The 24,533-nt window shown below is 57.9% G+C and overlaps 3 protein-coding genes across 17 annotated transcripts in view; 2 read left to right on the forward strand and 1 right to left on the reverse strand.

The window, feature by feature from the left end:
* The first annotated feature begins 1,140 nt into the window (after positions 1-1,140).
* Positions 1,141-9,914, forward strand: APEH (acylaminoacyl-peptide hydrolase). 3 transcript variants are annotated; one of them, XM_047774455.1, is made up of 22 exons: positions 1,141-1,224; positions 1,300-1,432; positions 1,918-2,044; positions 2,412-2,505; positions 2,605-2,680; positions 2,770-2,933; positions 3,100-3,237; positions 3,332-3,423; positions 3,506-3,546; positions 3,630-3,751; positions 4,220-4,280; positions 5,308-5,567; positions 6,198-6,249; positions 7,074-7,162; positions 7,584-7,722; positions 8,212-8,295; positions 8,380-8,460; positions 8,776-8,864; positions 8,974-9,164; positions 9,271-9,373; positions 9,457-9,563; positions 9,654-9,914. In XM_047774455.1, the coding sequence occupies exons 1-22, from the start codon at positions 1,213-1,215 to the stop codon at positions 9,757-9,759; spliced, it is 2,361 nt and encodes a 786-aa protein (XP_047630411.1). In that variant the 5' UTR covers positions 1,141-1,212; the 3' UTR covers positions 9,760-9,914. The 3 variants fall into 3 exon arrangements, with proteins under 3 accessions (XP_047630411.1, XP_047630417.1, XP_047630422.1); XM_047774461.1 differs by having other exon boundaries at positions 5,470-5,567; XM_047774466.1 differs by lacking the exons at positions 1,141-1,224; positions 1,918-2,044 and having other exon boundaries at positions 1,296-1,432.
* Positions 9,915-10,330: 416 nt separating this feature from the next.
* On the reverse strand, positions 10,331-15,360 carry MST1 (macrophage stimulating 1). 7 transcript variants are annotated; one of them, XM_047774485.1, is made up of 18 exons: positions 15,200-15,327; positions 14,142-14,289; positions 13,958-14,070; positions 13,760-13,874; positions 13,522-13,658; positions 13,321-13,441; positions 13,053-13,171; positions 12,704-12,872; positions 12,430-12,560; positions 12,247-12,349; positions 11,966-12,102; positions 11,834-11,869; positions 11,622-11,742; positions 11,383-11,460; positions 11,094-11,240; positions 10,907-11,013; positions 10,670-10,809; positions 10,331-10,565 (listed from the first exon to the last, which is right to left on the reverse strand). In XM_047774485.1, the coding sequence occupies exons 1-18, from the start codon at positions 15,291-15,293 to the stop codon at positions 10,404-10,406; spliced, it is 2,178 nt and encodes a 725-aa protein (XP_047630441.1). In that variant the 5' UTR covers positions 15,294-15,327; the 3' UTR covers positions 10,331-10,403. The 7 variants fall into 7 exon arrangements, with proteins under 7 accessions (XP_047630441.1, XP_047630439.1, XP_047630429.1 ...); XM_047774483.1 differs by having other exon boundaries at positions 10,331-10,809; XM_047774473.1 differs by having other exon boundaries at positions 11,834-12,102.
* The window catches only part of RNF123 (ring finger protein 123), a 32,840-nt gene continuing 22,106 nt past the window's right edge, over positions 13,800-24,533 (forward strand). For 2 of the 7 annotated variants that reach the window (XM_047774405.1, XM_047774438.1), the window contains exons 1-15: positions 16,162-16,242; positions 17,737-17,847; positions 18,113-18,197; positions 20,445-20,524; positions 20,641-20,735; positions 21,086-21,140; positions 21,254-21,339; positions 21,587-21,673; positions 21,909-21,976; positions 22,157-22,282; positions 22,670-22,784; positions 22,865-22,969; positions 23,342-23,467; positions 23,612-23,704; positions 23,780-23,853. In XM_047774405.1, the coding sequence (XP_047630361.1) occupies positions 17,766-17,847; positions 18,113-18,197; positions 20,445-20,524; positions 20,641-20,735; positions 21,086-21,140; positions 21,254-21,339; positions 21,587-21,673; positions 21,909-21,976; positions 22,157-22,282; positions 22,670-22,784; positions 22,865-22,969; positions 23,342-23,467; positions 23,612-23,704; positions 23,780-23,853 (1,277 nt within the window). In that variant the 5' untranslated portion in view covers positions 16,162-16,242; positions 17,737-17,765. The other 5 variants (XM_047774426.1, XM_047774444.1, XM_047774411.1 and 2 more) reach the window with 5 other exon arrangements.

Raw genomic sequence — 24,533 nt, forward strand, 5'->3', positions numbered from 1 at the left:
TGCAGGCCAATCAAGTGAGATCTCAGTCAAAAGCAAAGCAGGGCACAGGGAGCCAGGTCCCTGAGGTGTGGAAGACCATCCAGGTACAAGGTATATGGAAGAGGGGACATCGCTGCTGGCCTGACAGCTAGCCAGCCTCTCCTGCCCTCTTGAGCCATCATAAGCCCAGCCCAGTACTGCTGTCCTGAGGGAACCTGCCTGTCCAGGTTTTTCTTTCCACAGGAAGTGCTCTGGTTCTGGGTGGAGCCTGACCCCACCAGGCCCTTTGCACTCAAGAGCTTGGCCTGAGGCCTGGGAAGGCAGACAGAGGCCCACCAGTTCATGATCCCCAGCAAAGTGCCACTGAGCGGGTGGGTGAGGGCTGCAGGAGCAGACAGCTTAAGAGGTAGGCGCGGTGGCTGATAAAACCAGGCAACACCCTGCGAACTTGGCACCCGCCTTTCGTTGCCCAACATCCTGCGAGCTATGTCAGGAGCGCACCTCCGTCCTTTCTCATTGGCCTGGGAGCCCCTTCAGAGCAGGGCCTGGCACCTCCTGGTGAATGTCTGCCTTCTAATGGACCAGGAGGACCCAACAGTCAGTTCCTGGCTGCGGGAGATCCCAGCTGGAGATAGCTTCGATCTGGTTTCAGCTCAGGGCCTCATTCCTCACCTCTCCTTTCCTGGACTTCACCCGGGCTAGGCTCAGCCCCGCCCGGCCGCACCGCCTCTTTGCAGAGCCTTCGGTCCTCCGCCGCCCTCTCAGTCCCCGCCCCCCGAATGCTTAGGGCTCACCCCCGTCCGGCCTCACCCCCCACCTCCCTTGGGCCCTGTCTTTCCTCACAGACCTCGCCCCTCCCCAAAGATATGCGCCTTTATTCCGTTTCCACAGCACCATCCCCTCTCCTCACCAAGTAACTGGCCGGGGCTTGGCCCACACAGCCCGCCTCTCACCAGCCTGGCCTGCCAGGAAAGGCCCGCTCCTTTCCCCAAGGTTCCCGCCCCTCCCATCCAGGACTCCTGCAGCCGCGGTTCCCACTTCTGCCTCACAGGCCCCACCTCCTTACCATCTAGGCCCCGCCCCTCGGGTAACGGTTCCGGCCCATTCGTAGAAGGTTCCGCCCCTCTCAAGGCAAGGTCCGGGTGGCAGGGCTGGGCCGCTGCGGGCTCCGCCCCCTGAGCTCACTTCCGGGCGCCAGCACTGACCGCCTATCCCCGTCGCCCCAGAGCAACCATGGAGCGGCAGGTGAGGGATCGGCCCGCGGTTCCCGTGGTCTTTGCAGCCCGGGCTGTGCCTGACCCTGCTGTGTCCCCTGCGCAGGTGCTGCTGAGCGAGCCCGAAGAGGCGGCGGCGCTGTACCGGGGCCTTAGCCGCCAGCCCGCGCTGAGCGCCGCCTGCCTGGGCCCAGAGGTCACCACGCAGTACGGGGGTCGCTACCGGACTGTGCACACTGGTGTGTGTATGGCGGGGAATTGGTGGCGGGCCTATTCCGGGGCCGTGCACTCGGGTGGAGAGGAGGGGGATGTGCAGGGCTCGCTGCCTGACAGTGCTTACGAGTATGTGGAAGACCGGGCTTGGAGGGTGTGGGTGTGGAAGGGTGCATCCCCCAGCCGTGCACACAGGTGTATAGGGGGTGTTCTGGAATGTTGCCCATGAGTGCAGAGTGTGGGTCTTGTAGGGGTCACCCACCCCCATCATCCCATACTGTACCCACCCTCAAGGTCCTAGGGCGGATGCTAGGAGCGGTAGTGGTTTCTCTCCAAGATGTCAGCTCAGGCTCCGGTGACCTAAACTTGAGTTGTAGCCAAGTGTTGCCCATCCTGCCCCCAGAATATCTGGAGACAGATTGGGGAGGTGGGCTGGACCTTCCTCTGGGCGGGGTAGGGGAGCCTGTGCTGGGACTGGCCAAATTGAGCAGTCTCATGCCTCTCCTCGCAGAGTGGACCCAGAGGGACCTGGAACGCATGGAGAACATCCGATTCTGCCGCCAGTACCTGGTGTTCCATGATGGGGACTCAGTGGTGTTTGCAGGGCCTGCAGGCAACAGTGTGGAGACCCGGGGGGAGTAAGTTTGAGGAAGGAAGCTTGTGGGCAAGGCCACAGCCATCTGCAAGCCTTTTATGAATACCCACCGTGTGCCTTGGTGTGGGGAGGGCCCAGAAAGGAAGCCAGGAGCTTGTTTTTTGCCACTAGGAGCTCTAGAGACATGGTCATAAGCACTGGAGACTTGCTTCTGACAGGCCAGGACCGGAGCCCCTGCTCCAGGGAGGGGAGGCAAGGCATCTGCCATGGTAGGACTAGAAGGGCTGCAGGGGCGGATGTGGGCCACAGCCTCAAGAATCTTGTCTAAGAGGTTGCAGCCAGTAAGGGGATAGGATGGGCTATCACTGGGTGGGAGGTAGTCCTGATGCGTTATCCTGCGTCCTCCTCAGGCTGCTAAGCAGAGAGTCTCCTTCAGGCACCATGAAAGCTGTGCTGCGCAAGGCTGGAGGCACGGGCACTGCGGAGGAGAAGCAGTTTTTGGAGGTAAGTCTGTGTGGGACCGGGTGGTAGGCAGCTGGGGGCTCAGATCCACAGATAAAGCTCTGCTGGAGGACAGACAACCTGACTCCCAGCTGTCCTCAGGTCTGGGAGAAGAACCGGAAGCTCAAGAGCTTCAACCTGTCAGCGCTGGAGAAACATGGGCCGGTTTATGAGGACGGTGAGGCAGCTGGCTGGTGAGCAGGCAGGGTAGACAGGAGGGGCAGCCATAGCCCAGGGCTCCCCCTGATCTGCCTTTCTTGCACCCAGACTGCTTTGGCTGCTTGTCCTGGTCGCACTCGGAGACACACTTATTATATGTAGCAGAGAAGAAGCGCCACAAGGCTGAGTCGTTCTTTCAGACCAAAGCCCTGGACGTCACTGGCAGCGATGATGAGATGGCCAGGACAAAGAAGCCAGACCAGGCCATTAAGGTGCTCATGGTCATGGCCAGTCCATGAAGGTTCTTCAGGGCAGCCCTGGGGCCCAGTATGTTCTCCACCTACACTGTGCCTATCAGAACTGGGGAGGCACTGTCTCGTAGGGGACAGGGCAGGCTCGTGCAAGACAGGCTAGGCCCTGAGTGTCTTGTGTTCTCAGGGGGATCAGTTTTTGTTTTACGAAGATTGGGGAGAAAACATGGTTTCCAAAAGTACTCCTGTGCTCTGCGTGCTGGATATTGAGAGCGGCAACATCTCTGTGCTTGAGGGGGTTCCTGAGAGTGTGTCCCCTGGACAGGTTAGTGGCGACTCAGCCTACGTCATTCCTGGAGTCTGAGGGTCCTGCCTGAGTTACTCCCCTGGTTTACACCTGCCCCCGGTCTTGTTTACAGGCATTCTGGGCCCCTGGAGACACAGGTGTGGTGTTCGTGGGCTGGTGGCATGAGCCCTTCCGGCTGGGCATTCGCTTCTGTACCAATCGAAGGTGAGGACAATGGAAGGGGCAGGGCAGGGGGCTTTGCAGCTCAGACTGTCCATGAAACTGAGTGTCTCTCTGGTGGTTCCAGGTCAGCCCTGTACTATGTAGACCTCACTGGGGGGAAGTGTGGTAAGTGGCACCTACCTCTGCTTTCCTCTGAGACACACTGGCCTTGGCAGCCTGCATGGTACTCACGTTTCTGTCTGGTCCAGAGCTCCTCTCAGATGAGTCTGTGGCTGTCACATCTCCCCGGCTAAGTCCAGATCAATGTCGCATCGTCTACCTGCGGTTCCCATCTCTGGTCCCCCATCAACAGTGTGGCCAGTTGTGCCTGGTGAGCTGGGGGAGGGATGGGGGTGGAGGGAGGTCAACAAGAGGAGGGGATGGTGGATGAGAGCTGAAGGCACAGCTTCGTTTCTCCTTGGGCCCCTCAGTGTACCTCCTGTCCCAGGTGCAGTGATGGTGTGGGCCTGGAGGCTTAGAGTGCTGGCCTGGGGGGTGCTCTGCACAATCAAAAGTCACCACCTTGAGAGCATTCTGTCTACAGGAACACTCCTCCCTTTGCGTCTCATCTGCAAGGGACTGGGAATCATGGGCAGTTATAGCATCTCAGTCCTTGCCCAAGAAGGGCTTTGGGCCCCCACTGAAAGTTAGAGGCACCCCCAGACATCTAGTCCAGGTTACCAGAAAGGAGATACATTAGGCTTCTCTCAGGTCTTCCCCTCCCTTCCCTGAGGCTACCCAGGGCTATCAGAGAAGATCTCTGTGGGCTGGTGGGCCTGACCATCGTGTTCCCTTGCAGTATGACTGGTATACCAGGGTCACCTCGGTGGTGGTGGACATTGTGCCTCGGCAGCTGGGAGGTACGGGGTGTGTGTGTGTGTGTGTGGCTGGGTGGGTTGCCTGCAGCTCTGTTTTCCTGCCATCTGTTATCTCTGTTCAGGGCCAGCCTCCTCAGCTCTTCCTCCCTGGGTTCCTTCTGAAGTCTCCCTTCCCTGCTGGGCCAGCCCCAAATTCCACCTTCACAGGGAGTGGGGCTGTCACCACAGGGGATGGTTTTGATAGAAGGAAGTCAACTGGACCAAAGCCGAGATCAGAATGGCCCAAGCTGGCTGAGGATTTAGATTGTTTCATTTATGCTGCAGCCCATAGATTTTTCTTCTTTTTCCAGTGGCTGGTTAGAGCCACTGCTCCTTCAAAGGGTCTCAGAAAGTGCACTAGGCTGGTAGGTCCTCGCCCAGGGGCGCTCATTCTCCCGCTCCTAACACCCACCCCAGCATTTGTCCACTCCAAACCCTTGAGGCAGCAGGGTCTCTAGGAGGGTGGCTCTTGGCTGACAAACTCCAGTCACAGTCTTGGGTGCTCTCTACTCTTCTTGAGATCCTGGACTATGCTAGGGATGTGAGATGTTAGTCCCTTGTTTTTTTAGGCCACCTGCCTGGACAGTTCCAGGAGTCAAGGACAAGGGATGGCCTCTTTTCTTCTCTCTGAGTTACAAGGATGCAACAGTGGGGACCTGGTCTGAATCCCACCTCTGCCCCTTATTAGCTGTGTGTCCTTGGACAGTGTCCTGACCTCTATTTCTTTATGTGATGAGGGAGTAGTTGTCCCTACCTTCTTTATAGGATTGTAGTGAGGGTTAAAAGAGTGATATTAGAGGGTAGGATTTATTCAAAGAACCCCTCCCCATCACCAGGCACTCTACACGGTATGGTAATGGACAGACAAGTGTTATCTTGTTTACAGCATCCGGTGCCTACCAGGGGCCCTGTAAGAGCAGCTCATAGGAACGCCAGTGCACTTCTGAGCACCCACAGTTCCTCTCAGATGCTCTTAAGCTCTGCCTCTCCTGGGCCCTCAAGGTCCTCTGCCCCTCGGCCTTCTCTTCAGGGAGCTCTTCATCGCCTAGAGTGCCCCCATGTATGGGGCTGCCTTTCTGTCACAGTTGTGGGCCCCAAGTGAATTCCCCAACAACGCAAGCCTGCCTCATAATTTTGACAACCTCCCCACATCTCCACTCCTGGATGTGGCCCTGGCTCTCTGCCTTTGCAGAGGACTTCTCTGGGATCTACTGCAGCCTTCTGCCTCTGGGATGCTGGTCAGCTGACAGCCAGAGAGTGGTTTTTGACTCACCTCAGCGCAGCCGGCAGGTAAGGGGCCCTGACTTGTTGTGTTCAGAGTCAGCCCTTGATCAACTCCTGGGAGCTTTGGGCCTGGGACATAGCACAGGCACACTGCTGGGTAGGCTGCCCAACCACAAGGTCTCACTGGCCGCTTAAGGCCCTGTCTGCCCCTGTCCTGGACTCCCTTTTCCTTGAGGGGGCTGGCTGCCTGCTCCATGACAGAGCCCTTGGCCCTTTTTCCCCAGGCAGAGATGCAAAGCCCCCACCCCCAGCACTTCCAGCTGGGGGATTAGGGGGCTACCCTGAACCCCACAGGAAGCTGATGGAGGTGGGACAGCAGTTTTCTCCCAGAGATTGGGTGGGGACACCATGGTGTGCCAGGCTCCTTTGGGGTGTGATATCATTTGCTCATCAGGGTAGTTCAAAGGGGCTCTAAGGCATTTCTTACCTTGCCCAAGGCCACTCAGCAAGTTGTGATGGAACTGGAATTTGAACCCAGGCCCTCAAGCCATTCCCTACGGCACTGAGTAGCTGTCAGTCATAGTCACTCATTGTTGTGGCCTGGCCCAGGGGTCCCCAACAAGGTAGAGATGAGGTAGGGCAGGACCCACAGGGCTCTTGGCTCTGGCACCACATGTGGCCTCCCTTCTGCTTCAGGACCTGTTTGCTGTGGACACCCAGATGGGCAGTGTGACCTCTTTAACGGCTGGTGAGCAGGGCTGGCAAGTGGGCCAGGGGTGGGACCAGAGCTCAGGCATATGGGGCAGCATGGGCACTCTCAGCCACTTGCCAGCCACCCCTGGCTGGCAAGTGGGCCAGGGGTGGGACCAGAGCTCAGGCATATGGGGCACCACTGACTGTCCCACAGCCTTTACTGACAGTCTCACGAGGACCCTGCCTATGCAAGACCCTTACCAGCGAATAGACTGCCTCCCCTGCTCTGCTCTGCTCTGCTCTGTGTCCTGGCCCTGCCTCAGCACGGCCCCCACCTGCTCCTCAAACCCACAAGATTCTCTCTTGCTAAGATCTGCAAGAGTCACCCTTCCCCCTCCACCAATCTCAGGCAGAAGCACCTGAGGAGAAGCCCTGGGTTGGCTCTCTTATCATTCTCTTACCCAGGCCTGATGGTTCTGCCCCTAAAATGTTTTTTGAGCCTTCTACCTGCCCTGGCTGTCCTCACTCCTTCATGCAGCTACCAAAGTATTATTCCCAAACTGCATCGCATTGTATAGTCTCTGCTTAGGAAACACGGTCTCCTTGGACCCTAGAATTAGCACCACCACCCCTAACCTTCTAGTCCTGACACCCCTGCCGACTGCAGCCATCAAGTGGGCACAGCCAGTGCCTGCTAGGTGAGCAGACTGAGCAGGAGGCTCAGCCAGAGCTGTGTGTGCAGTTGGCTGTGAGCATCCCTTTGTGGGGATCCCTTTGCTTCTGAGGGTGGAAGGGGTACCTTAGTATAAAGCCTCCAGCCTGGGACTCAGGCTCTGCAGGAAGTGGGTGGGAATAGTAGTGGCATCTGCCTTTCTTCAGGGGGGTCAGGTGGAAGCTGGAAGTTGCTCACAATTGACCGGGACCTCATGGTGGTGCAGTTCTCCACGCCCAGTGTACCCCCAAGCCTGGTGAGTGTTGGTGGGACCCAGGCCAGGAAGCAGGGGTTCTGTGCAGGCAGAGTCTGACTGTGGCCGGTCAGCGTATGAGAAGCCAAGATGTGGACCCAGTTCAGCATAGTCCACCGGGGTCTGATACCAGGGGGAGAAACTGCTGGGCCAGGATTTGCTCTGTACAGAACCGGGTGCCTGGGAGAGTGCTCAGTCCTCTGGCATAACAGCACGGGAAGACAGCAGAGCCTAGAAGCTGAGAAGGGAGGGCTATGTATGTGTGGTTATGTGAGTACCTTTGTATATACCAGCTCCCGACACGAGCCCATGCTGTGCCCTCTAGAGGTGGGCAGCTGGTTCAGTATGAGAGCTGCCCACTCACAGAGGTGGAAAAGCAGGGTGGCAGCCAGGCCACCTGTCACACTCTCTTTTCCCTTGGCAGAAAGTTGGGTTCCTGCCTCCTGCCGGGAAGGAGCAGGCGGTATCATGGGTATCCCTGGAGGAGGCCGAGCCCTTTCCTGACATCTCTTGGAGCATCCGGGTACTACAGCCACCCCCACAGCAAGAGCATGTGCAGTATGGTGAGCTGGGCACAGGCAGAGGGACACCTTGTTCAAGTTCTCCAGCACATAGTGTCTGTAATCACCTTTCCTGCCTCTTATCTCACATTTTGGGGTTGCCTGAGATTACCTCTAAGAGGTTTTCTTCTTCTTGTGGATGGTCATGGGGGTGTCCAGGCATCTGAGCACCTGCTCTGGTTATCAGAGCTGGGCATCACCAGGCCAAATCATCTGTAGTGGGATAACAGAGCCCAAAGAAGACAGCCCTACACAAGGCCTCTGTGACTACACCTCCTCCAGAATGTTGTCCCTGTAGAGAGTGCAACTTGCTACCTAGAGCAGAAGGAGCATGAGACTCCTGGGTCCATGTGTCACAGTGTGGGTTACCTTGGTCAGGTCTCTGGTTTCCAAGGTCAGCCCCAGACCTGCAGCCACAGCTGAGGCCTGGGCTGCAGACACCCCTGAGCAGTAGTAGCACTGGCTCTGCTGATTGCTGCTATTTCCCTGCAGCTGGCCTTGACTTTGAAGCAATCCTTCTACAGCCCAGCAACTCTCCAGAGAAGACCCAGGTGCCCATGGTGGTCATGCCCCATGGTAGGCAACAGACCTAACAGCCCCTGCCCTCCCACAATCCCTCCTAGCTGGCTCTTTCACCCTCTGTCTGTCCCCTACCTGCAGGGGGACCCCATTCATCCTTTGTCACTGCCTGGATGCTGTTCCCAGCCATGCTTTGCAAGATGGGTTTTGCAGTACTACTAGGTGAGGGAGCATGGCCCCACAGCCCAGGTGGGGCTGTGGGGTGGTGATGGGGTGGGCTGGATCTGTACAAGCACTGCAGGTACCACCCTAGTCCAGGCCTCTTGGCAGCCTGGACCTGGAAGCCACTATCAGGAACTGCCCTGATGACTTCCCTGGAAAAGGTGTGGGTCACGGGGCAGTATCAGATCTCTTGGCCTCTTCCCCTTGAGTCTGATATAGCTGGCCCCAAGGCCTACTTCATATATAAGCGAAAGGGTATCCAAGAATCTGAGGATGTCACTTGACCACCCTGTCTGGTCCCTCTCTGGCCTCCAGTGAACTATCGTGGCTCCACCGGCTTTGGCCAAGATAGCATCCTTTCCCTCCCTGGCAATGTGGGCCACCAGGATGTGAAGGACGTCCAGGTAGCAGGGGATGGGGCTTTCGTACTGGCTGGAGGGTAGGCTGTCGGGGGTGTGACTTTATTCAGCTGGACAGGCAGCTGGCTGCAGCATGATCTGCCCTACCCTGCAGTTTGCAGTAGAGCAGGTGCTCCAGGAGGAACACTTTGATGCAGGCCGTGTGGCCCTTATGGGTGGTTCCCATGGTGGCTTCCTCTCCTGCCACCTGATTGGTCAGTATCCAGAGACCTACAGTGCCTGCGTGGTGAGGAACCCTGTGATCAACATTGCCTCCATGATGGGCTCCACTGACATCCCTGACTGGTGGGTGCACCCAGAGGTCTCCACCCTCCTCCCCTCCACACCCTCATAGAGCTCTCACAGGCCCCACACAGAACTCCCAGGGCAGCGTCAGTTCAATCTCTTATAGGTGTATGGTGGAGGCTGGCTTCTCCTACAGCAGTGACTGCCTGCCAGACCTCAGTGTGTGGGCTGCGATGCTGGACAAGTCGCCCATCAAGTATGCCCCTCAGGTATGTGGCCCTCTCCTGCCTGGTGCACCACCAATGGGTCCATGGCCCCAGGCTCTGCTCACCACGGATCCCCACATACCCAGGTGAAGACTCCACTGTTACTGATGCTAGGCCAGGAGGACAGGCGTGTGCCCTTCAAGCAGGGCATGGAGTATTACCGTGTTCTCAAGGCCCGGAATGTGCCAGTCCGGTAAGTGTGGCAGGACAGCCCTGGCAGCTGGTGGGCAGGTGAGCAGGGAGGGATTCTCTAACTGCAGACACTGCTGCCTGACCCCTACAGGCTCCTGCTTTATCCCAAAAGCACCCATGCACTATCAGAGGTGGAGGTGGAATCAGACAGCTTCATGAATGCTGTGCTCTGGCTGTGCACACACTTGGGCAGCTGAAGCCCTATCTGTCTGCCTGAGCTGGGTGCCCACACTTGGCTCTTGGAGAGTCCCATGGTCTGGCAGAGCTGCAAGAGGCTTCCTGGGCTCTGGACTCCATGGATGGGTGAGCTGAGGAATGTGGGCTGTATACTCATAATAAATAAGGACACAGAGTCTGGTTCCTGCTGGTACTTTGTACCAGGCCACCCTAACCCCAGCCACACCCTTGAGGTTCAGAGACTGAAAGCCCTGGGTGTGGCAGCCATAAGGACTGCATCTACCTCCAGTATGAGAGGAGCGGAGACAGTGCGAGGCTCAGCTGCTGCCTGACCTGGCCAAACAGGACTCCACCAGGCCAGCTCCCTCTGCTGCAGTCCCTTCTGTTAGAGCTCCCCACAGCACCCTTCTCCCATCAGTTTATCTAGGGGACTGGTGAGGCCCTGCCCTTCCACAGCACCAACAGGCTAAGGCAGTCCTGGGGTCAGACTGCCCAGCCCAGGGCGTGCTGGACTCAAGCCACCCAGGCCCTGGTGAGGAGTTGCCAGTTCATTCCCTAGCAGCAGAGACCAAGAAGTACCCTTCACAGGCATAAAGAGGAAAGGTGGCTTTATGTCTAACAGACGGCTTTGTCCTCCCCAAGGCAAACAGGACCGAAGCTAGGACTAGCCCAGCCGCATAACCTTGTTAATCCAGTCCACAAACACAGAGACACGCATGAAGATGGCTGGCCAGCGGGGCCGTGCACACACTCGGTTGGGGATTATAATTCCCTCCAGGACCCAGCAGTCGTGGGTAAAGCAGGCAAGCGGGCCCCCGTAGTCACCCTGGTAGATGCAAGAACTGGTGAGGGGGCCTGCGCCGTGGCAAAGACTACCCCCTTGGGGGTGAAGCAGTACATTTTCAGCTTGCCAGAGGCCCTGCCACTGACCTCACAGGCACCCACAGGGGCCAACAGTCCCTCAGTGCACATCTCACTCTCACGTATGCGTCCTCGGTGTTTGACATTACATTCCTGGTTGGAGATGACATTAAGGGAGGCCATGTTCAGGACGGTATCGTCCCCTGTACCTACAGTGAAGAGAATGGGAAGAGAGGGTCTCTGGGTAGGATCCAAGGCTGGGCCTCTTGGCCTGGAGCAGTCCATGCCTCTGCACTGTAATCTTACCTTTAGTCTCACCCCAGCCTGCAATCTCACACTTTGTGCCTGGAGGCACCACATACCGCTCAGGGGGCAGGCAGATCAGGGCCACACGCTGGTTCAGGGTTGCGGGTCTTTAGAAGAAATGAGGACACTCAGGGTCTGATGCCATGAGGCTCAGCCCCACCTCACACCCTCTTGACTTGTTACACACCTCTCCAGCTTGAGCAGAACAAGCTGGGAGTCTGAGGGCCCACAGATCATCTTGGCCATTGGGATGCGCTGCAGACCTGGCTCCCCAGGCTGTGGGTTCTGGAACAGGGTGCCCAGCCACACCTCATAGCCCATGAGAGGTACATGGCTGAGAGAGAAGCTCTGCTAAATAGGTTATGACTCATGGTCTGGTGCCTCACACTCACCTGTTGGCCTGCCTGGGAAAGGTGGCTAAGTGGGAGATGAAGGCAGGGGGTTGAGACTGGGCCCCAAACCCAAGGGAGGCTCACCAGGAGGAGAAGCACTGCCGGGCAGTCAGTACCCATTGCTCCTTCACTAGGGAGCCTCCACAGAAGTGCTGGCCCTGCCTGGAGGAGTGCAGGTTAGAAAACAGTCCTGGGATACAGACTGGACCTGCTCTCTTGGCTAGGATCTCTGAAGCAGGGGACAGCTTCCCACCTCAGCTGGCGCAAGCACAGATGATAAAGCCTCACCCCCTCTACTGGGGAATAAGGCAGTTGTGCCTTACCGGTTTCGTAAGCTGACTGTCCAGGGTGAGTTCCCAGGTTGGCCCCCCACCACACGCAGCTTGGAGCGCCTTGGATCCAGGCGAGTCACCCTCTTGCCGCACTTCTCAAACAGCACTGTGTCTAGGGGATAGAGTCGGCTGGAATGAAATCCCCAACTGGATGGAGATGGGGGGCAGAGGGACCACAACCCACAGCTGGCCCAAGTCCATACCTGGGGGCTCCAGGATGGATGGTGGTTGGTCGTCATCTAAAAGACCCAAGTTCAGCTGTGTTAAGGGAGCCAGCCTTCCTAAGGGGAGGCTTGGGGTGGGGTCCGAGGATTTTTCGCCGGCCCTCAGCTCACCGCAACGCCGCAGTGCACAGTAGTCGAATGGAATCCCAGGGTCAGTGGTGTAGCACCAAGGCCCGTGACTGTCACCGTCCGGATTTCGGCAGAAGTTCTCCTCCAGTTGCGCCTCGGGGTCTGAGATGGGCGTGAACCTAGGAGAGAGAGTGAGCAAAACTGTAGCAGGGTAATCCTAACCCCCTGTAAAGTTCTGATTTGAAAAGCTGCTAGTTTGAGACGCTGGGGTCCCAGGCCTGAGGCCTGGATGTGGGAGGAGCCAGATGACCTGTAGAACTTACTGCGGTTTGTGCGGAGTCCTCGCGGACCAACTCTGGCACCTGACGCCTTTTCGAGTCTTGCTGACCGAACCGCGGTACTGTTCCCCCCAGCCGTGGTAGCAGTCTGCGACGGGCGGACCGGGGCGGCCGTCAGCTGGTTCTCAGCCGTACGGTGTGTACCTCCAGACCCAGGTCAGGCCTTACCCTCGGGCCGTACGTCGTCGTTGCAGCGCCGGATCTGGTAGCAGAAGGCCACGCGCATGCCAGGCCGCGATGTGAAGCACCAGGGCGCCTCAGATCCGTCGGGGTTGCGACAGAAGTTCTCCCGAAGGTCCCTGAGCAGGCGCTAGGCTCAGCCTGGGCGAGAGCCCGGCCTCTAGCTCCGTCCCTGGTCCCGCCCTCCTTCAAGTTCTGCCCGGACGGCCCTCAGTTCCCACCCGCAGGACTACTGTGTCCCCAGGGGCGCCCGCCAACTCACTTGCACGCATATTTTTCCGGCGCAAAGCGATGTTGATGAGGATGCTGAGCGTCCCAACGCTGGCAGGGCACGCCAGCGGCAGTGGTGTTGACCATGCCCCGGTAGCCCTCGCCTTTACCGCGGAAGCAATTGAGCGTCGTAGCCTCCTGGCGCGGCTGTGCACCGGACCCTTGGATGGACCGAGGCGGGTCGGAGCCCAAGCCGAAGCTGAGACCGGGTCTGGGGCTAAGACGGAGCCCCGCTCTCATTGGGCCACCGCTGAATCACGCCCAGCCTCTCCTCACTTCCCAGCCAGGCCACGCCCCCCACGTGTCCCAGGTGCCCTCCCAGCCCCGCCCTTGAGCTCTACCGCAGCGCGGGAGGTCGCAGAACTCTCGCTCCACCTGCGGGTCAGTAGTATAGCACCAGGGCCGCTCCGAGCCATCCGGATTCCGGCAGTAGTTGTCGTCTAGATTTTTGTCGAGGAACCTAGGAGCGGTAGCAGGGAGTGAACAAGCGCCTGAGGCTCAGACCCTGTCTGGCTGGCCCCAACTAACTACTACCTTACATCGCTCCGCCCCGGAGCCCTGGGCCCTCCCCTTGCCCGGCCCCCTCGTGCGGAGCTCGCCCACGCTTACTTGAGGGGCTCAAATGGGTGCGGGTGCGGGTGCTGCAGGTCCCAGCGCTGACACTCGCGTCCTGACTCGGTGCGATCCACTGAGCCGCGGTAATCCTCGCCATTGCACCAAAAGCAAACGGCTGGAGAGGAGGAAATTGTGGGTTGGTGGACTGCGCTGGGCATTCTCCTCCCGCCCCAGGCTTGACCTGGAGCCGCTTACCCTCCCGGCAGGACTTGATACCGCAGCTCTGGAAGCGCACGGCAGGGTCCATGGTGTAGCACCAGGGACCTCCAGGGTCCCTGTCCGGGTTGCGGCAGAAGTTCTCCTCCAAGCCGTTCCGGAGTGTGGGCGTGTACCTGGGTTCAGAGAGCGGCGATACAGTGAGTGCGGGGCGGGGGTGGGGGTGGGGTGCTAGCTCCAGGCCAGCGGGAGAAAGGGGAACTACATTCCGTCTTACTTGTGGTCATTGGGAAACCTGTGGTTCCAGCGCTGGCAGGGTAGGCCACCCATGGTGATGGCCACAGTGCCCCGGTACTCGACCCCATTGTCCATGATGCAAGTCCGAACATAGTCTGAGAGCAGAAGACCCAGCATCAACAGCGCCTGAGACCTCAGCACCTCTCTCCCCAGCCCGCTCTTCTCCGCAGCCACTCACTTTTCTTTTGGAAGAGATCAAAGCTCCCTGAATGCTGCAGCCGTGTATGAGGTGAGTGCTGGGTCCATGGAAGCAGTTGGCAACCATGGCTGCTCACATTGTAGTGGAAGGCCCTGGGAGGGGGAGGCATAAGGTCACCTGGTGCCCCTATACCCAGTTTTATCTGGATATTGTGGCCTCTTACCTGCAGTCCATCAGGGGCCCACAACGCCCTGCACACTCCTCAGCATCTGCCACATCCTCTTGCCAAGACCCGGGCCCCACTGCATGTAGCAGGTGTTGCAGCTCAGTACCCGGGAGCACCTGGAAGTCATTTAAGGGCGAGCGCTGCCCTGCAGGGTGGACATTCGTAGCATCATGTGAATATCAGCACATCCACACTTTATTCATTCAGGAAATCAAACTGCATGGCCTCTCTCATGGATCCTGTGGGTCCATTCAAGGGTCAAACCCCTGTATGGGGTGGGAGAAGCAGGCCCACACATGGTTGTTATCACTAGTACGCTTGTTTAATGGGCAAGGCACTAGGCTCAGATGTAAAACATATACTCTACGAGAGTAGCAGGTGATGGTGCTTGCCCTATGGGGCTTGGCTCCTCTCATTTCTCAGATAAGAATGGTAACGGTTGGAGTTATCATACTAAATAGGCGGAAGCCAAACCCAAGTATTCTGACTCCAAGTATAGGCTCTCATCAGGGTGAGGGCATCTGCTAGAGGGTTAGATCAGTCTTATGAGAGATTACTGCCTGCGTGTGTGGTCCTAACACTGCCTCAATGCTGCAGCAGACTTTTTTTTTAGGGCCACACCTGCAGCATATGGAAGTTCCCAGGCTAGGGGTCTAATCGGAGCTGTAGCCGCTGGCCTACACCAGAGCCACCGCAATGCCAGATCCAAGCCACATCTGCAGCCTATACCACAGCTCACGGCAATGCCAGATCCTTAATCCACTGAGTGGGGCTAGGGATCGAACCCACAACCTCATGGTCCCCAGTCAGATTCCTTTCCGCTGAGCCACAATGGGAACTCCTGCAGCAGATGTTTTAGTGTAGGCCAGAATAGGCAGTGTGTTTATGTGTTCCTGGGGCTGCCCAGCTCTGCTCAAGAAGCTAAGGTTGCTCACTGCTCCATGCCCAGTAGGAAAGTAAGTTTCTGGCTGGAATAGCGGGATGGGCCTAGGGCCAACCCCTTTCTGAATGCAGGCAGGGATCAGGGCTGGGGGTGAGGGGGGAAGAGCACTTACCAGGGGCCCCTGAGCACTGCGTCAGAAGCAGCAGGAGTGGGAGCCACCCCATCCTCCTGGCTGGAGACTGCACTGTGACCCACCACAGCCCCATCCGGGAAGTTGTGAAACTAGTCCCTACGGGATTGGGTGGCTCTGGCTCCACACCCCCACTCAAGGCCTGCTGGGGCCTGACCTGAAACCCAGTGGCAGGAATAGGGGTGGTGCCAGACCTCAGGCCCCCTAGGTGAGGTACAAGTGTCTTCGCTCTGGCACAGCTAGCTCCCAAGAGGCCTCCCTATGTAGTGAACAGTGTTGGAAAGGTTTAATGGGGACACCTGAGGTGCTGGGGCGGGGGAAGGGCAGCGGCATCCCTACAGCCTAGGCTGCTCTGAAAGGAAGAGCAGTGTGTATGGGGTTGCTGCCAGAGGCCGGGTTCCAGCCCTCAGCCCTCAGCCCCCAGCATAAGTGGTGATATTTAACTTTTCTGAGCCTCAACTTTTCTCCTGTAAAGTCAAGTTCCCTACCCCACCCCCTAAGCAGCTTACCCCTTTTGCTGACTTAGCCCCAGCTGGAGGCAGGTCGACTCACACCCCTGGCAGCAGAGCCCACCGAGCTCCCCTTGCTCTGCCAGAGATGCTATCCCAGGGAAGATGAGCGAGGTCATTTGTCTGGCCTGAATGGAAGTGAGGCTGACAGGTACCAGGGACCCTGGGAGGAGCAGCCTTTCAGACGTCCGAGGGGACCTCTGGGCTGGGCCTCCAAATACCGGTAGGAGTTGAGGTAGGAGGCCAAGGTCTCCTAGGACTCAGCGTGGCGACAAGACTCGGCTAGGAGCGCCTCCTAAGTAGACGAGGGTCGGAGGCATTTGGGCAGTGAGGCGGTTGGGCAAAAGGCAGGGGCAGGGACATTCCAGCTGGAGGCTGCAGGTGGCGCCCTCTGGCGGAGGCTGGGCGCGGGCCGATGCGCTTGCGCGGCAGAATCGCGGTTTGGCCCTGAACGGGCGCCGTAGGCGAGAGGCTGGGCGGATGTTGTGAGCCGGGACGCCACGGCCGAGGCTGGGGGTGAGTGAGGGGCGACGGGGGCCCAAGAGGGGCGGGTCCCCGCAGCTTCCGTTGCGGCCCGGCCCGTCTAGCGTGAGGGTGCTCCCCGTGCAGGGGGTTGCAGCCTGTGGTGCAGGACTCTAGGCTGGAGCTGGCCTGGAAGAGCCTCTGGAGCTTGAGGCCGGGCGGAGACGACTTCGGGAAGACAAGCGCTACCCTCGTGTCCTTGGGCTCCTAGGTGGGGTCGGTTTGGTTCTGAGCCCTGATCCCCCGGCGGGGCTGACCAGGGTCTACGTGGCAGGGACCCCCGAGCCAAGCCAAGGTCCACCTCTCACCTGTATCCTCAGCACCTGACACCCCGAGTGGATGTCTGGAAGGTTTGCTCATCAGATCAGTAACCACGTCTAATCTGTCCCGCACCTGCTTTGATGTGAGAGGGCCGGTGGTGGGCATCAGGGCGAGAGTCACTTTCCCAAGGGGCAGGCGTGGTGTGCACTGTGAGTGGGCAAGGGTGTGTGGCAGGAGCTAGAGGACCTGTTTAGGGTGAGATAAGAAAAAGGAGTGCTGTCTAAGGCAGTGCTGAAGAACCAGGCTTTAGATTAGCCCTGGCCAGTAGAGCTTTGTGTAATGACGAGAATGTTGTTTATTTTCAGCGTCTAGTCCAGTAACCACTAACCACATGTGGCCACAGAATCCTTGAAATGTGACTAATATAATTGAGAAATTGATTTTTAAATTTTAAACTTTCAAATTTGAATAGCCATGCGTAGTTAGTAGCTACTGTGTTGGACAGCACAGCTCTAGAACAGTGAAGCTGGCACCAGCTGCTTAGTGCAGCTTCAGAAGTAGCTGCACCATGGCATGTGAGGCATGGACAGCAGTGGGAAGACCAATGGGATCTGCAATTGGGACAAGGATAGTGGTCTGATGGGACAGGAGGCTGTGTGTGTGTGTGTGTGTGTGAACAGGAAAACTAGCAGGCCTTTGGAATGGAGAAGGGAGGATCTTGGGACTGAGAAAGGGGATCCTGGTCTGGGGTGTCAGCAGGACTTGTAGCTGGAGATGGCATCAAGGCCTCGGAGCGTGAACTTTCCTTGGTGTAGGATTCTCTCTTCCAATTTGGATCCAGTGTGTCTTACAGCTGAGAGGGATACAGGGGCTCTGCCCCAGGCTATCTCACCTTGGATGCTTTGGTCTCATTTCCCACCGAGTTGAGGCATTTAGTTTGGTTTAGCAAATATACATATCTGGTGCCTGGTTTCTCTTGTGCCCTGTGTGAGTACTGGGATGTGGTGGGGCCCTGTCACATGGGCCCAGACCCCTACTCACTCTCCCTGTGTAGGAAGGTGAAAGCTCTTGCTTTCCTCTGCACTGGGTTGGTGTGGATGTATGTGTGAGTGTGCATGCACTGGCTTCACCTCTCCCAAGCCTTCCCAATACCCCAGGACTGAGGTTAATATGGGGGCCCTTGCCTGGCTTTGTAAAGACCAGCCCTGCCTCTACTTGAGCCCTCAGGACCACTGGCTGCCCACAAGAGATGAAAGATGGCGTCCAAGGGGGCCGGTATGTCCTTCTCCCGCAAGAGCTACAGGCTGACCTCAGATGCTGAGAAGTCAAGGGTCACAGGTAAGGGCTGGGAGGAGGCTCCTTGTTTTGAGGGAAGGAGGAAGAGGCAGAGGCAGCAAAATCCCAGGTCCATTGAGCCTCAGACCTTCCTGCACCCCCTGTGCCTGTGAGCCAGCTCTTCTCTGCTGGCAGCCACAGAGCAGGGCACCCAACTGACTGCTTATTTGCCCACTGTGGCTTGGCAATGACCAGGAGCCTCTGGCCAGTTTGGGTTGGGAGCCACACTGACCATGTATCCCTTCTCTCCCTCTGACCTGTGGCCCAGGCATCGTGCATGAGAAGCTACTGAATGACTACCTGCACCGCATCTTTTCCGCTGCTGATCATGCATCCACGGCAGCTACCAGCAGGTATGGCCGGGTGGATCTCCCCCCTCACTCTCTGGGACCACACCAGAGGCTGGGGGCTGCGCTGTGGAAAGGAGGCCTGGGCTCTGGGTAGGCTGACTTGGGTTCTGTTCTTGCTTTGCCACTTCTGGCTGTGAGATCTGCGGCCAGAGAATCTGCCTTCTGGACTCACTTCTTCCTTTTGCCTGGCAGTGCTAGTGCCTTCCTCCTAAGTTCATGGTGAAGGTTAGGCATGTGGTGTACACTCAGCATTCAGCATAGAACTTCACACCTATTTCACACTCAGCATTTGGCCCCAAGTGCATCTGCCCTCACCTCTGCCCCACCTTGGCCCTCTGTAGCCTCTGCTTGATCTGTAAAGCACAGACCCCACCAGCCCTTTATTTTGAATTGTAATCACTCTTAAGACTCCTGCTGAATTATTTCTTCAAAGGGTTCTGTACAGTCTTCCTCCCTATGGGGAGGTGTGGGTGTCCCTATGCCCCAGCCCCCTTGCCAGCCAGGGCTAGTCTGCCTTCCACAATCTCCACTCTCTGGGTAGGCACAGAGGGCAGCATTGTCGCCTGTTCTGTTTCAGTGGCTGTGATGGCCCAAGGATTTCTACTTGTTGAGGGCTGCTGCCCACCTCCACCCCAACCCCAGTCCTGGCCCATTCCCAGGGCCATCTGATCACTGCCTCATGTGATTCCAGAAATGATTCTGCTGCCACTGGTGCCATGGCTGCCAGGAGGGAGAGCAGGTGGCAGAACCATTAGTCAGTGGTGTGTGGACACAGAACCCTGGACTGGGATGTGGGCAGTCCAGAAAGGGCAGGCAAGTGCTGGGGTTGGCCAAATAGGCCATGCCTGCAGGCGCTCAGTGTGGCACATGAGAGCAGGCACATGACTGGAGCAGCCTTCCCAAGCGGGCCCCATAGGAAGTGCTGTTGCGGAAGCCTCCTTTACCTGTGTGCCAGTTGGGGTTTTCGGAGATAGGGTCAGCTACAGCCTCCATCCTCCTGGCGAGGCAACCCATCATATGGCTGCTGCTTGGCCTCAGCTTGGGGCTCAGCAGAAGTGGGAAGGAGGCTTCGTATGTTGCCCCCTCTTGCAGCTCCAGGTTAGTGGAAGCTCATGGCAGGGGAACATGTGGTCCCTGTGCCTGGGTTGAAGCTACCTTGGCAGAGAGTGCTTTGGCCCATCTCCCCCTTCTGGAGCCTACTCTCTAGGGGATGGATGGAGTGGGGATTAGAGGTGGAGGAGCAGGTGCCAGCAATCTGTGGGATGGATCCAGATGGGCATGAGGCCCCTGCTCTTTGAGCCCTGCTAGTTACCACCATACCATTCCCTGCTATTCTTAGCAGCTGAGCTCAGGATGGAGCTGGCCAGTATTATACACAGCCCTGTTCCCTCTGGGCATATGCGCTGGGAGAATGCGGGGGCCACTCAGACAGGTTCTTTTAGCCCCCTTAGCTGGGGCAGGTGACAGATAGGCCATGTGCTCTGCTCTTCTATAGAGGACAGAGCCAGCCAGCGGCTAAAAGAGCTGAGCCCTTTTCCCTCCCAGGACATGTCTCATACCACACAGAGGCTTCCCTGCCTGGGACTATAGGCCCGAGGTCAAGGGCTGGACTAGCTGATCTTGGTCCTGACCATCTTGGGGATGGGCACTTCTCAGTGGTTAACAAATCCGACTAGGAACCATGAGGTCACGAGTTCGATCCCTGGCCTCGCTTAGTGGGTTAAGGATCCGGCATTGCTGTGAGCTGTGGTGTAGGTCCCAGAAGCGGCTCAGATCCCGTGTTGCTGTGGCTGTGGCTTTGGCTGGCAGCTACAGCTCTGATTAGACCCCTAGCCTGGGAACCTCCATATGCTGCGGGTACCGCCCTAGAAAAGGCAGAAAAGAAAAGAAAAAGAAAAAAAAAGCCACCATCCAGAGTGGGCAGGTTATGGCCTATGCAAGGAGCATTATTCCCTGGAATTTTTACATCATCTCTGACATACTGATTTCTGTTTTTACAGATGAAAGGATTAAGATTTGGAAAGGGCTTTTTTTTTTTTTTTTAAACTGTCTTGAGGTCCACCAAATTTAGGAAATATTCTAGTCTTCTGATCCCCAGCTTGCCAGAATCTGGGATTGACGCAGCCCTTTTTCTGGACTCTGGGCAGCCACCTTCCTAAGCTCAGGAGAAAGGGAACAGGAGAGGGGTTCAGTGTCATCTGGCTGGTTTTGAGGACTTTTGGTCCCCTCACAGCCTCTTGTTCTCCCCAGGAAACCTCTGAACTTCCAGAATCTCCCAGAACATCTGGACCAGCTGTTACGTGTGGACGATGAGGAGGAGGAGAGCCAGGGTACGTGACAGCTTCTGTGATGGGGAACCGGGCTGGGCCTGGGGGCTCAGCGCACTCTCTGTATCTGTCAGACCCTGTGCCTGGCCCGGTCCCACACCCTGCTCTCTCCTTTAAAGGACAGGTTGAAGGGCGACTTGGCCCATCCACTGTGGTCCTCGACCACACGGGTGGCTTCGAGGGGCTTCTTCTGGTGGATGATGACCTCTTGGGGGTGAGTGAGAGCAAGGCACGGGGTCCCCTCCCGATATGGGCCTGGTCTCTACCTCTCTTCATGGGGCCCATTGAGTCCCCAACCCCAAAACCCTCCTAGAGAGCCCTGAAACCCTCTTGGTGTGACCCCAGCCCCAAGGTCTTCCGAGCACAGCCATGAGCTCCTCCTATCATGTTCCTGGCCCAGAAGCCATCATGACACAGGCCCAGGCCCCCCCAGCCTGTTGAGGCACAGTGAGGTGTTGGCCATGACAGGCATTGCCACCAATGCGAGCTGAGTTGGAGTGGGGCCCCCCGGGGGGGGTGCCCTGTGTGCCTGGGAGGAGGCTCACCGCCCTGCTCTCTACCTAGGTGATTGGACACAGCAACTTTGGTACTATCCGCTCCACCACATGCGTATACAAAGGTGAGACAGCGCTCCACTGTGGCCCCAGGCAGTTGGGAAGAGGTTTGAGGGCCCAGGCCAGAGGCAGGAAGCGGTCTTTGTTTCCCTCCTGGGCCTGATGAGGCTTTTTCCAGGAAAATGGGTCTACGAGGTGCTCATCTCCTCCCAGGGGCTCATGCAGATCGGCTGGTGCACGATCAACTGTCGCTTCAATCAGGAGGTCTGTGCGGGAGAGGGGGCTCCCAGGGAGACTGTCTGGCAGCAGGGCTCAGCACCTGCTGCCCGCCCCAGCACACATAGGTCCTAACCCCAGACAGTCCCCTGGAGGAGGAAAGTGTCCCACCCCATCCCAGAAAAACCCAGCCCCGAAAATGCCTTCACTGCTTCCCTCAGCACATTAGCCCTGTTCTGTAGAGCCATGCAGGCCTGAGGTTGGTGGCCGGACCTCACAGACATTTCTTCCCTAGGAGGGCGTTGGAGATACACACAACTCCTATGCCTACGATGGCAACCGGGTCCGCAAGTGGAACGTGACCACGACGAACTATGGGAAGGTGAGGGCTGGGCTCCGTGCAGCCCACCTGCCCTCTGTCCATCCCCACAGCTTTCAGGGAGCCGGTGGGCACTGGGTAGCCATGAGGAAATGTAGGGTACCAGGGAGGGGACAGGGAGTCGGGTCTTCTGTCCTTGTGGCCAGTCTCCTCTGGGTGGCAGTGGAGATACAGCTGGAGAGGTGGGATGGGCAGGTTGCCAGGCATCTGCATATCTGTAAGGCCTCCTCCCCTGCAGGCGTGGGCGGCGGGGGACATCGTGAGCTGCCTGATCGACCTGGACGATGGCACTCTGTCTTTCTGCCTGTGAGTCTCTTGCCTCTGGCCATGGGCCTGGCCTCTGGGGCATCCCCAGGCTGCCCTGTAAGGGGGCCAGGCTGGCTTAGGTAGCCTGAGGGTGGGCAGTCCCAACAGAAGCCTGCTTCCTGGTCCATTTTGGCCATATCCCTCTTTGCGCTAGCTCACAGGCCCTCCCTTCTGTTCCAGGAATGGTGTGTCACTAGGCACCGCCTTTGAGAACTTATCCAGGGGCCTGGGCATGGCCTACTTCCCAGCCATCAGCCTCTCCTTCAAGGAGTCTGTGGCCTTCAACTTTGGCAGCCGTCCCCTGCGATATCCTTTTGTGAAGAAGGCTGTGGGCTGCTTGATGCTCTTGAGAAAGCTGGGCCAGGGGGCTCCTGTTCCACCACCTCTGGGCTGGTAGCCGGCCCTGCTGCCATGTGGAGCAAGTAGGGTCCACCTTAGGTGGGTGCCGAGGACAGTTCTTAGACAGCACCCTTGTTAGGTGGGTACCATTGTTGTCTCCGTTGGACAGATAAAGAGCATGACATGACAAGAGAAGTTTCATTCCATGGAGTAGTGAGAGGGTTGTGATGCAAACCAGGCAGTCAGGGCTCACAGCCCTGCCCAGGAGCCCAGGCCCACCTCACAGGGGTCTCAGTGGGAGGGGTGGGTGTTCTGAGCCTCAGATCAGGTGTTACCCACTTAACTCTGTGGCACCTACCCAGTGGCGGGCTACCGGCCCCTGCAAGACCCACCACGCGCCGATCTGGTGCGGGCACAGAAGTTGCTGGGCTGCTTCCAGGCAGTGCTCAGTGTGGAGCTGGACCCCACGGTGAGCCAGGGTCTGGGCAGGGGACTGGGAGATCTCTACAGCCCTTTGCCCCTCACCATCCTCTCCTCCCCCACACGCAGGAAGGGCAGCTGCTGGAGAAGGAAAGCTCTGAGTGGCAGTTGCAGGGCCAGCCCACCATCCTCCTCACACTGGCCCACATCTTCCATCGCTTCGCACCGCTCCTGGTGAGGGGACGTGAGGGAGGGAGGAGAAGAGGTAGGCCGTGGTAGAACACCCATTCTGGGGGCTGGGACGCTGAGGTGCACGACGTCCAGCAGCATCACTGGGCAGGAGGGGACGCTTCCAGCTGAGGGCATGGGGGATGTACTAGAAAGAAGATGAAGGGCTGGTGACACCACAGTCCGAGGAACCATGTGCAGAACCCCAGAGGGGCTACACGGCAGCAGCCTTTCCTGTATCTCAGTCCGAAGGGCTCATCCATATCTTGGGGTTGTTTAAGGAAGCCCAAGAATCTGTGGCCTTGGCCACGTGCCAGGGCAGGGGTCCCTGAGTGGGACAGAAGGCTGCCCCCTTACTATTACCTACCCTTGGTGCAGCGCAAGGTGTACCTGGTGGAGGCCGTGCTCATGAGCTTTCTGCTGGGCATCGTGGAGGGGGGCACCCCTGCCCAGGCGCAGTCCATGGTGCACCAGGTCCTGGATCTCCTATGGCTCTTCATGGAGGTGAGGTTTCTGACTTCAGGTCAGGATGTCAGGCTCCACGGAGACAGGGGAGGCAAGGGGAGGGTGTTGGAGGGGGCCGCGCAGACGGCTATCCCTGGGCCCGCTTGCAGCAGGTCTGTGTGCAGCCTGGCCTCCCTCTTCCAGGACTACGAGGTGCAGGACTGCCTCAAGCAGTCAATGATGTCCCTGTTGCGGCTGTACCGGTTCTCGCCCATCGTCCCAGATCTGGGCCTGCAGGTGGGAGCTCCCACCCCTACCGACTCTGAGCCCCCTGGGCCTTGCCTGCCGACTCTGAGCCCCCTCTCCCTACAGATCCGCTACCTGCAGCTCACCATCGCCATCCTCAGCCACGAGAAGTCCCGCAAGTTTCTGCTTAGCAACGTCCTGTATCCTCCCGTTGCCGCCAGGCAGGCCAGACACATGGTGCTCTCTGGGGTCAGCAGGGGCCAGGGAGGGCCATATGCCTCTGGCCAGGGGTCCCCGAGCACCCACTATGCTAGTCGTGATCTGGGACCTAGCCTTCCCAGCACATTTTCTACATAGCAGGGAAAGTAGAGCAAAGGATACAGGCTGGCTGGCCGGCCAGAGCAGGGGTTTCTAGATGGCTACAGCCTCTTGGGCTACACAGAGAGGTAGGTAGACTTCCAGGGCCTGCCTTCTTCAGCCAAAGCACTGCCCTTTTTTGTTTTGTTTTGCTTTTTTTCCCCATGGCTGCATCCACGGCATATGGAAGTTCCCAGGCCAGGGATTGAATCCGAGCTGCAGCTGTGGCAACACCAGGTCCTTAACCCACTGTGCAGGGCCGGGGATCGAACCAGTGTCTCCACAGCAACCTAAGCTGCTACAGTCAGATTCTTAACCAGCTGCACCACGGCGGAACTCCCAAAACCACTTTTGTCTGTGTTCTGCAGTTCCTAGAGATCTTTAAGGAGTCAGCTCTTCCTGTTTCCCAGGAATATTGAGAACTACATGAATAGGAGGGAGAATATGGCTTCGGCCCCTGGCTGGGCAGCCTGTGCTAGTAGCTGTCTTCTTGCTGTGGGTCTCAGCTTCTAGGAGGCAGAAA

This window comes from Phacochoerus africanus, chromosome 1 (assembly GCF_016906955.1).
Source record: "Phacochoerus africanus isolate WHEZ1 chromosome 1, ROS_Pafr_v1, whole genome shotgun sequence".
Classification (NCBI taxonomy): domain Eukaryota; kingdom Metazoa; phylum Chordata; class Mammalia; order Artiodactyla; family Suidae; genus Phacochoerus; species Phacochoerus africanus.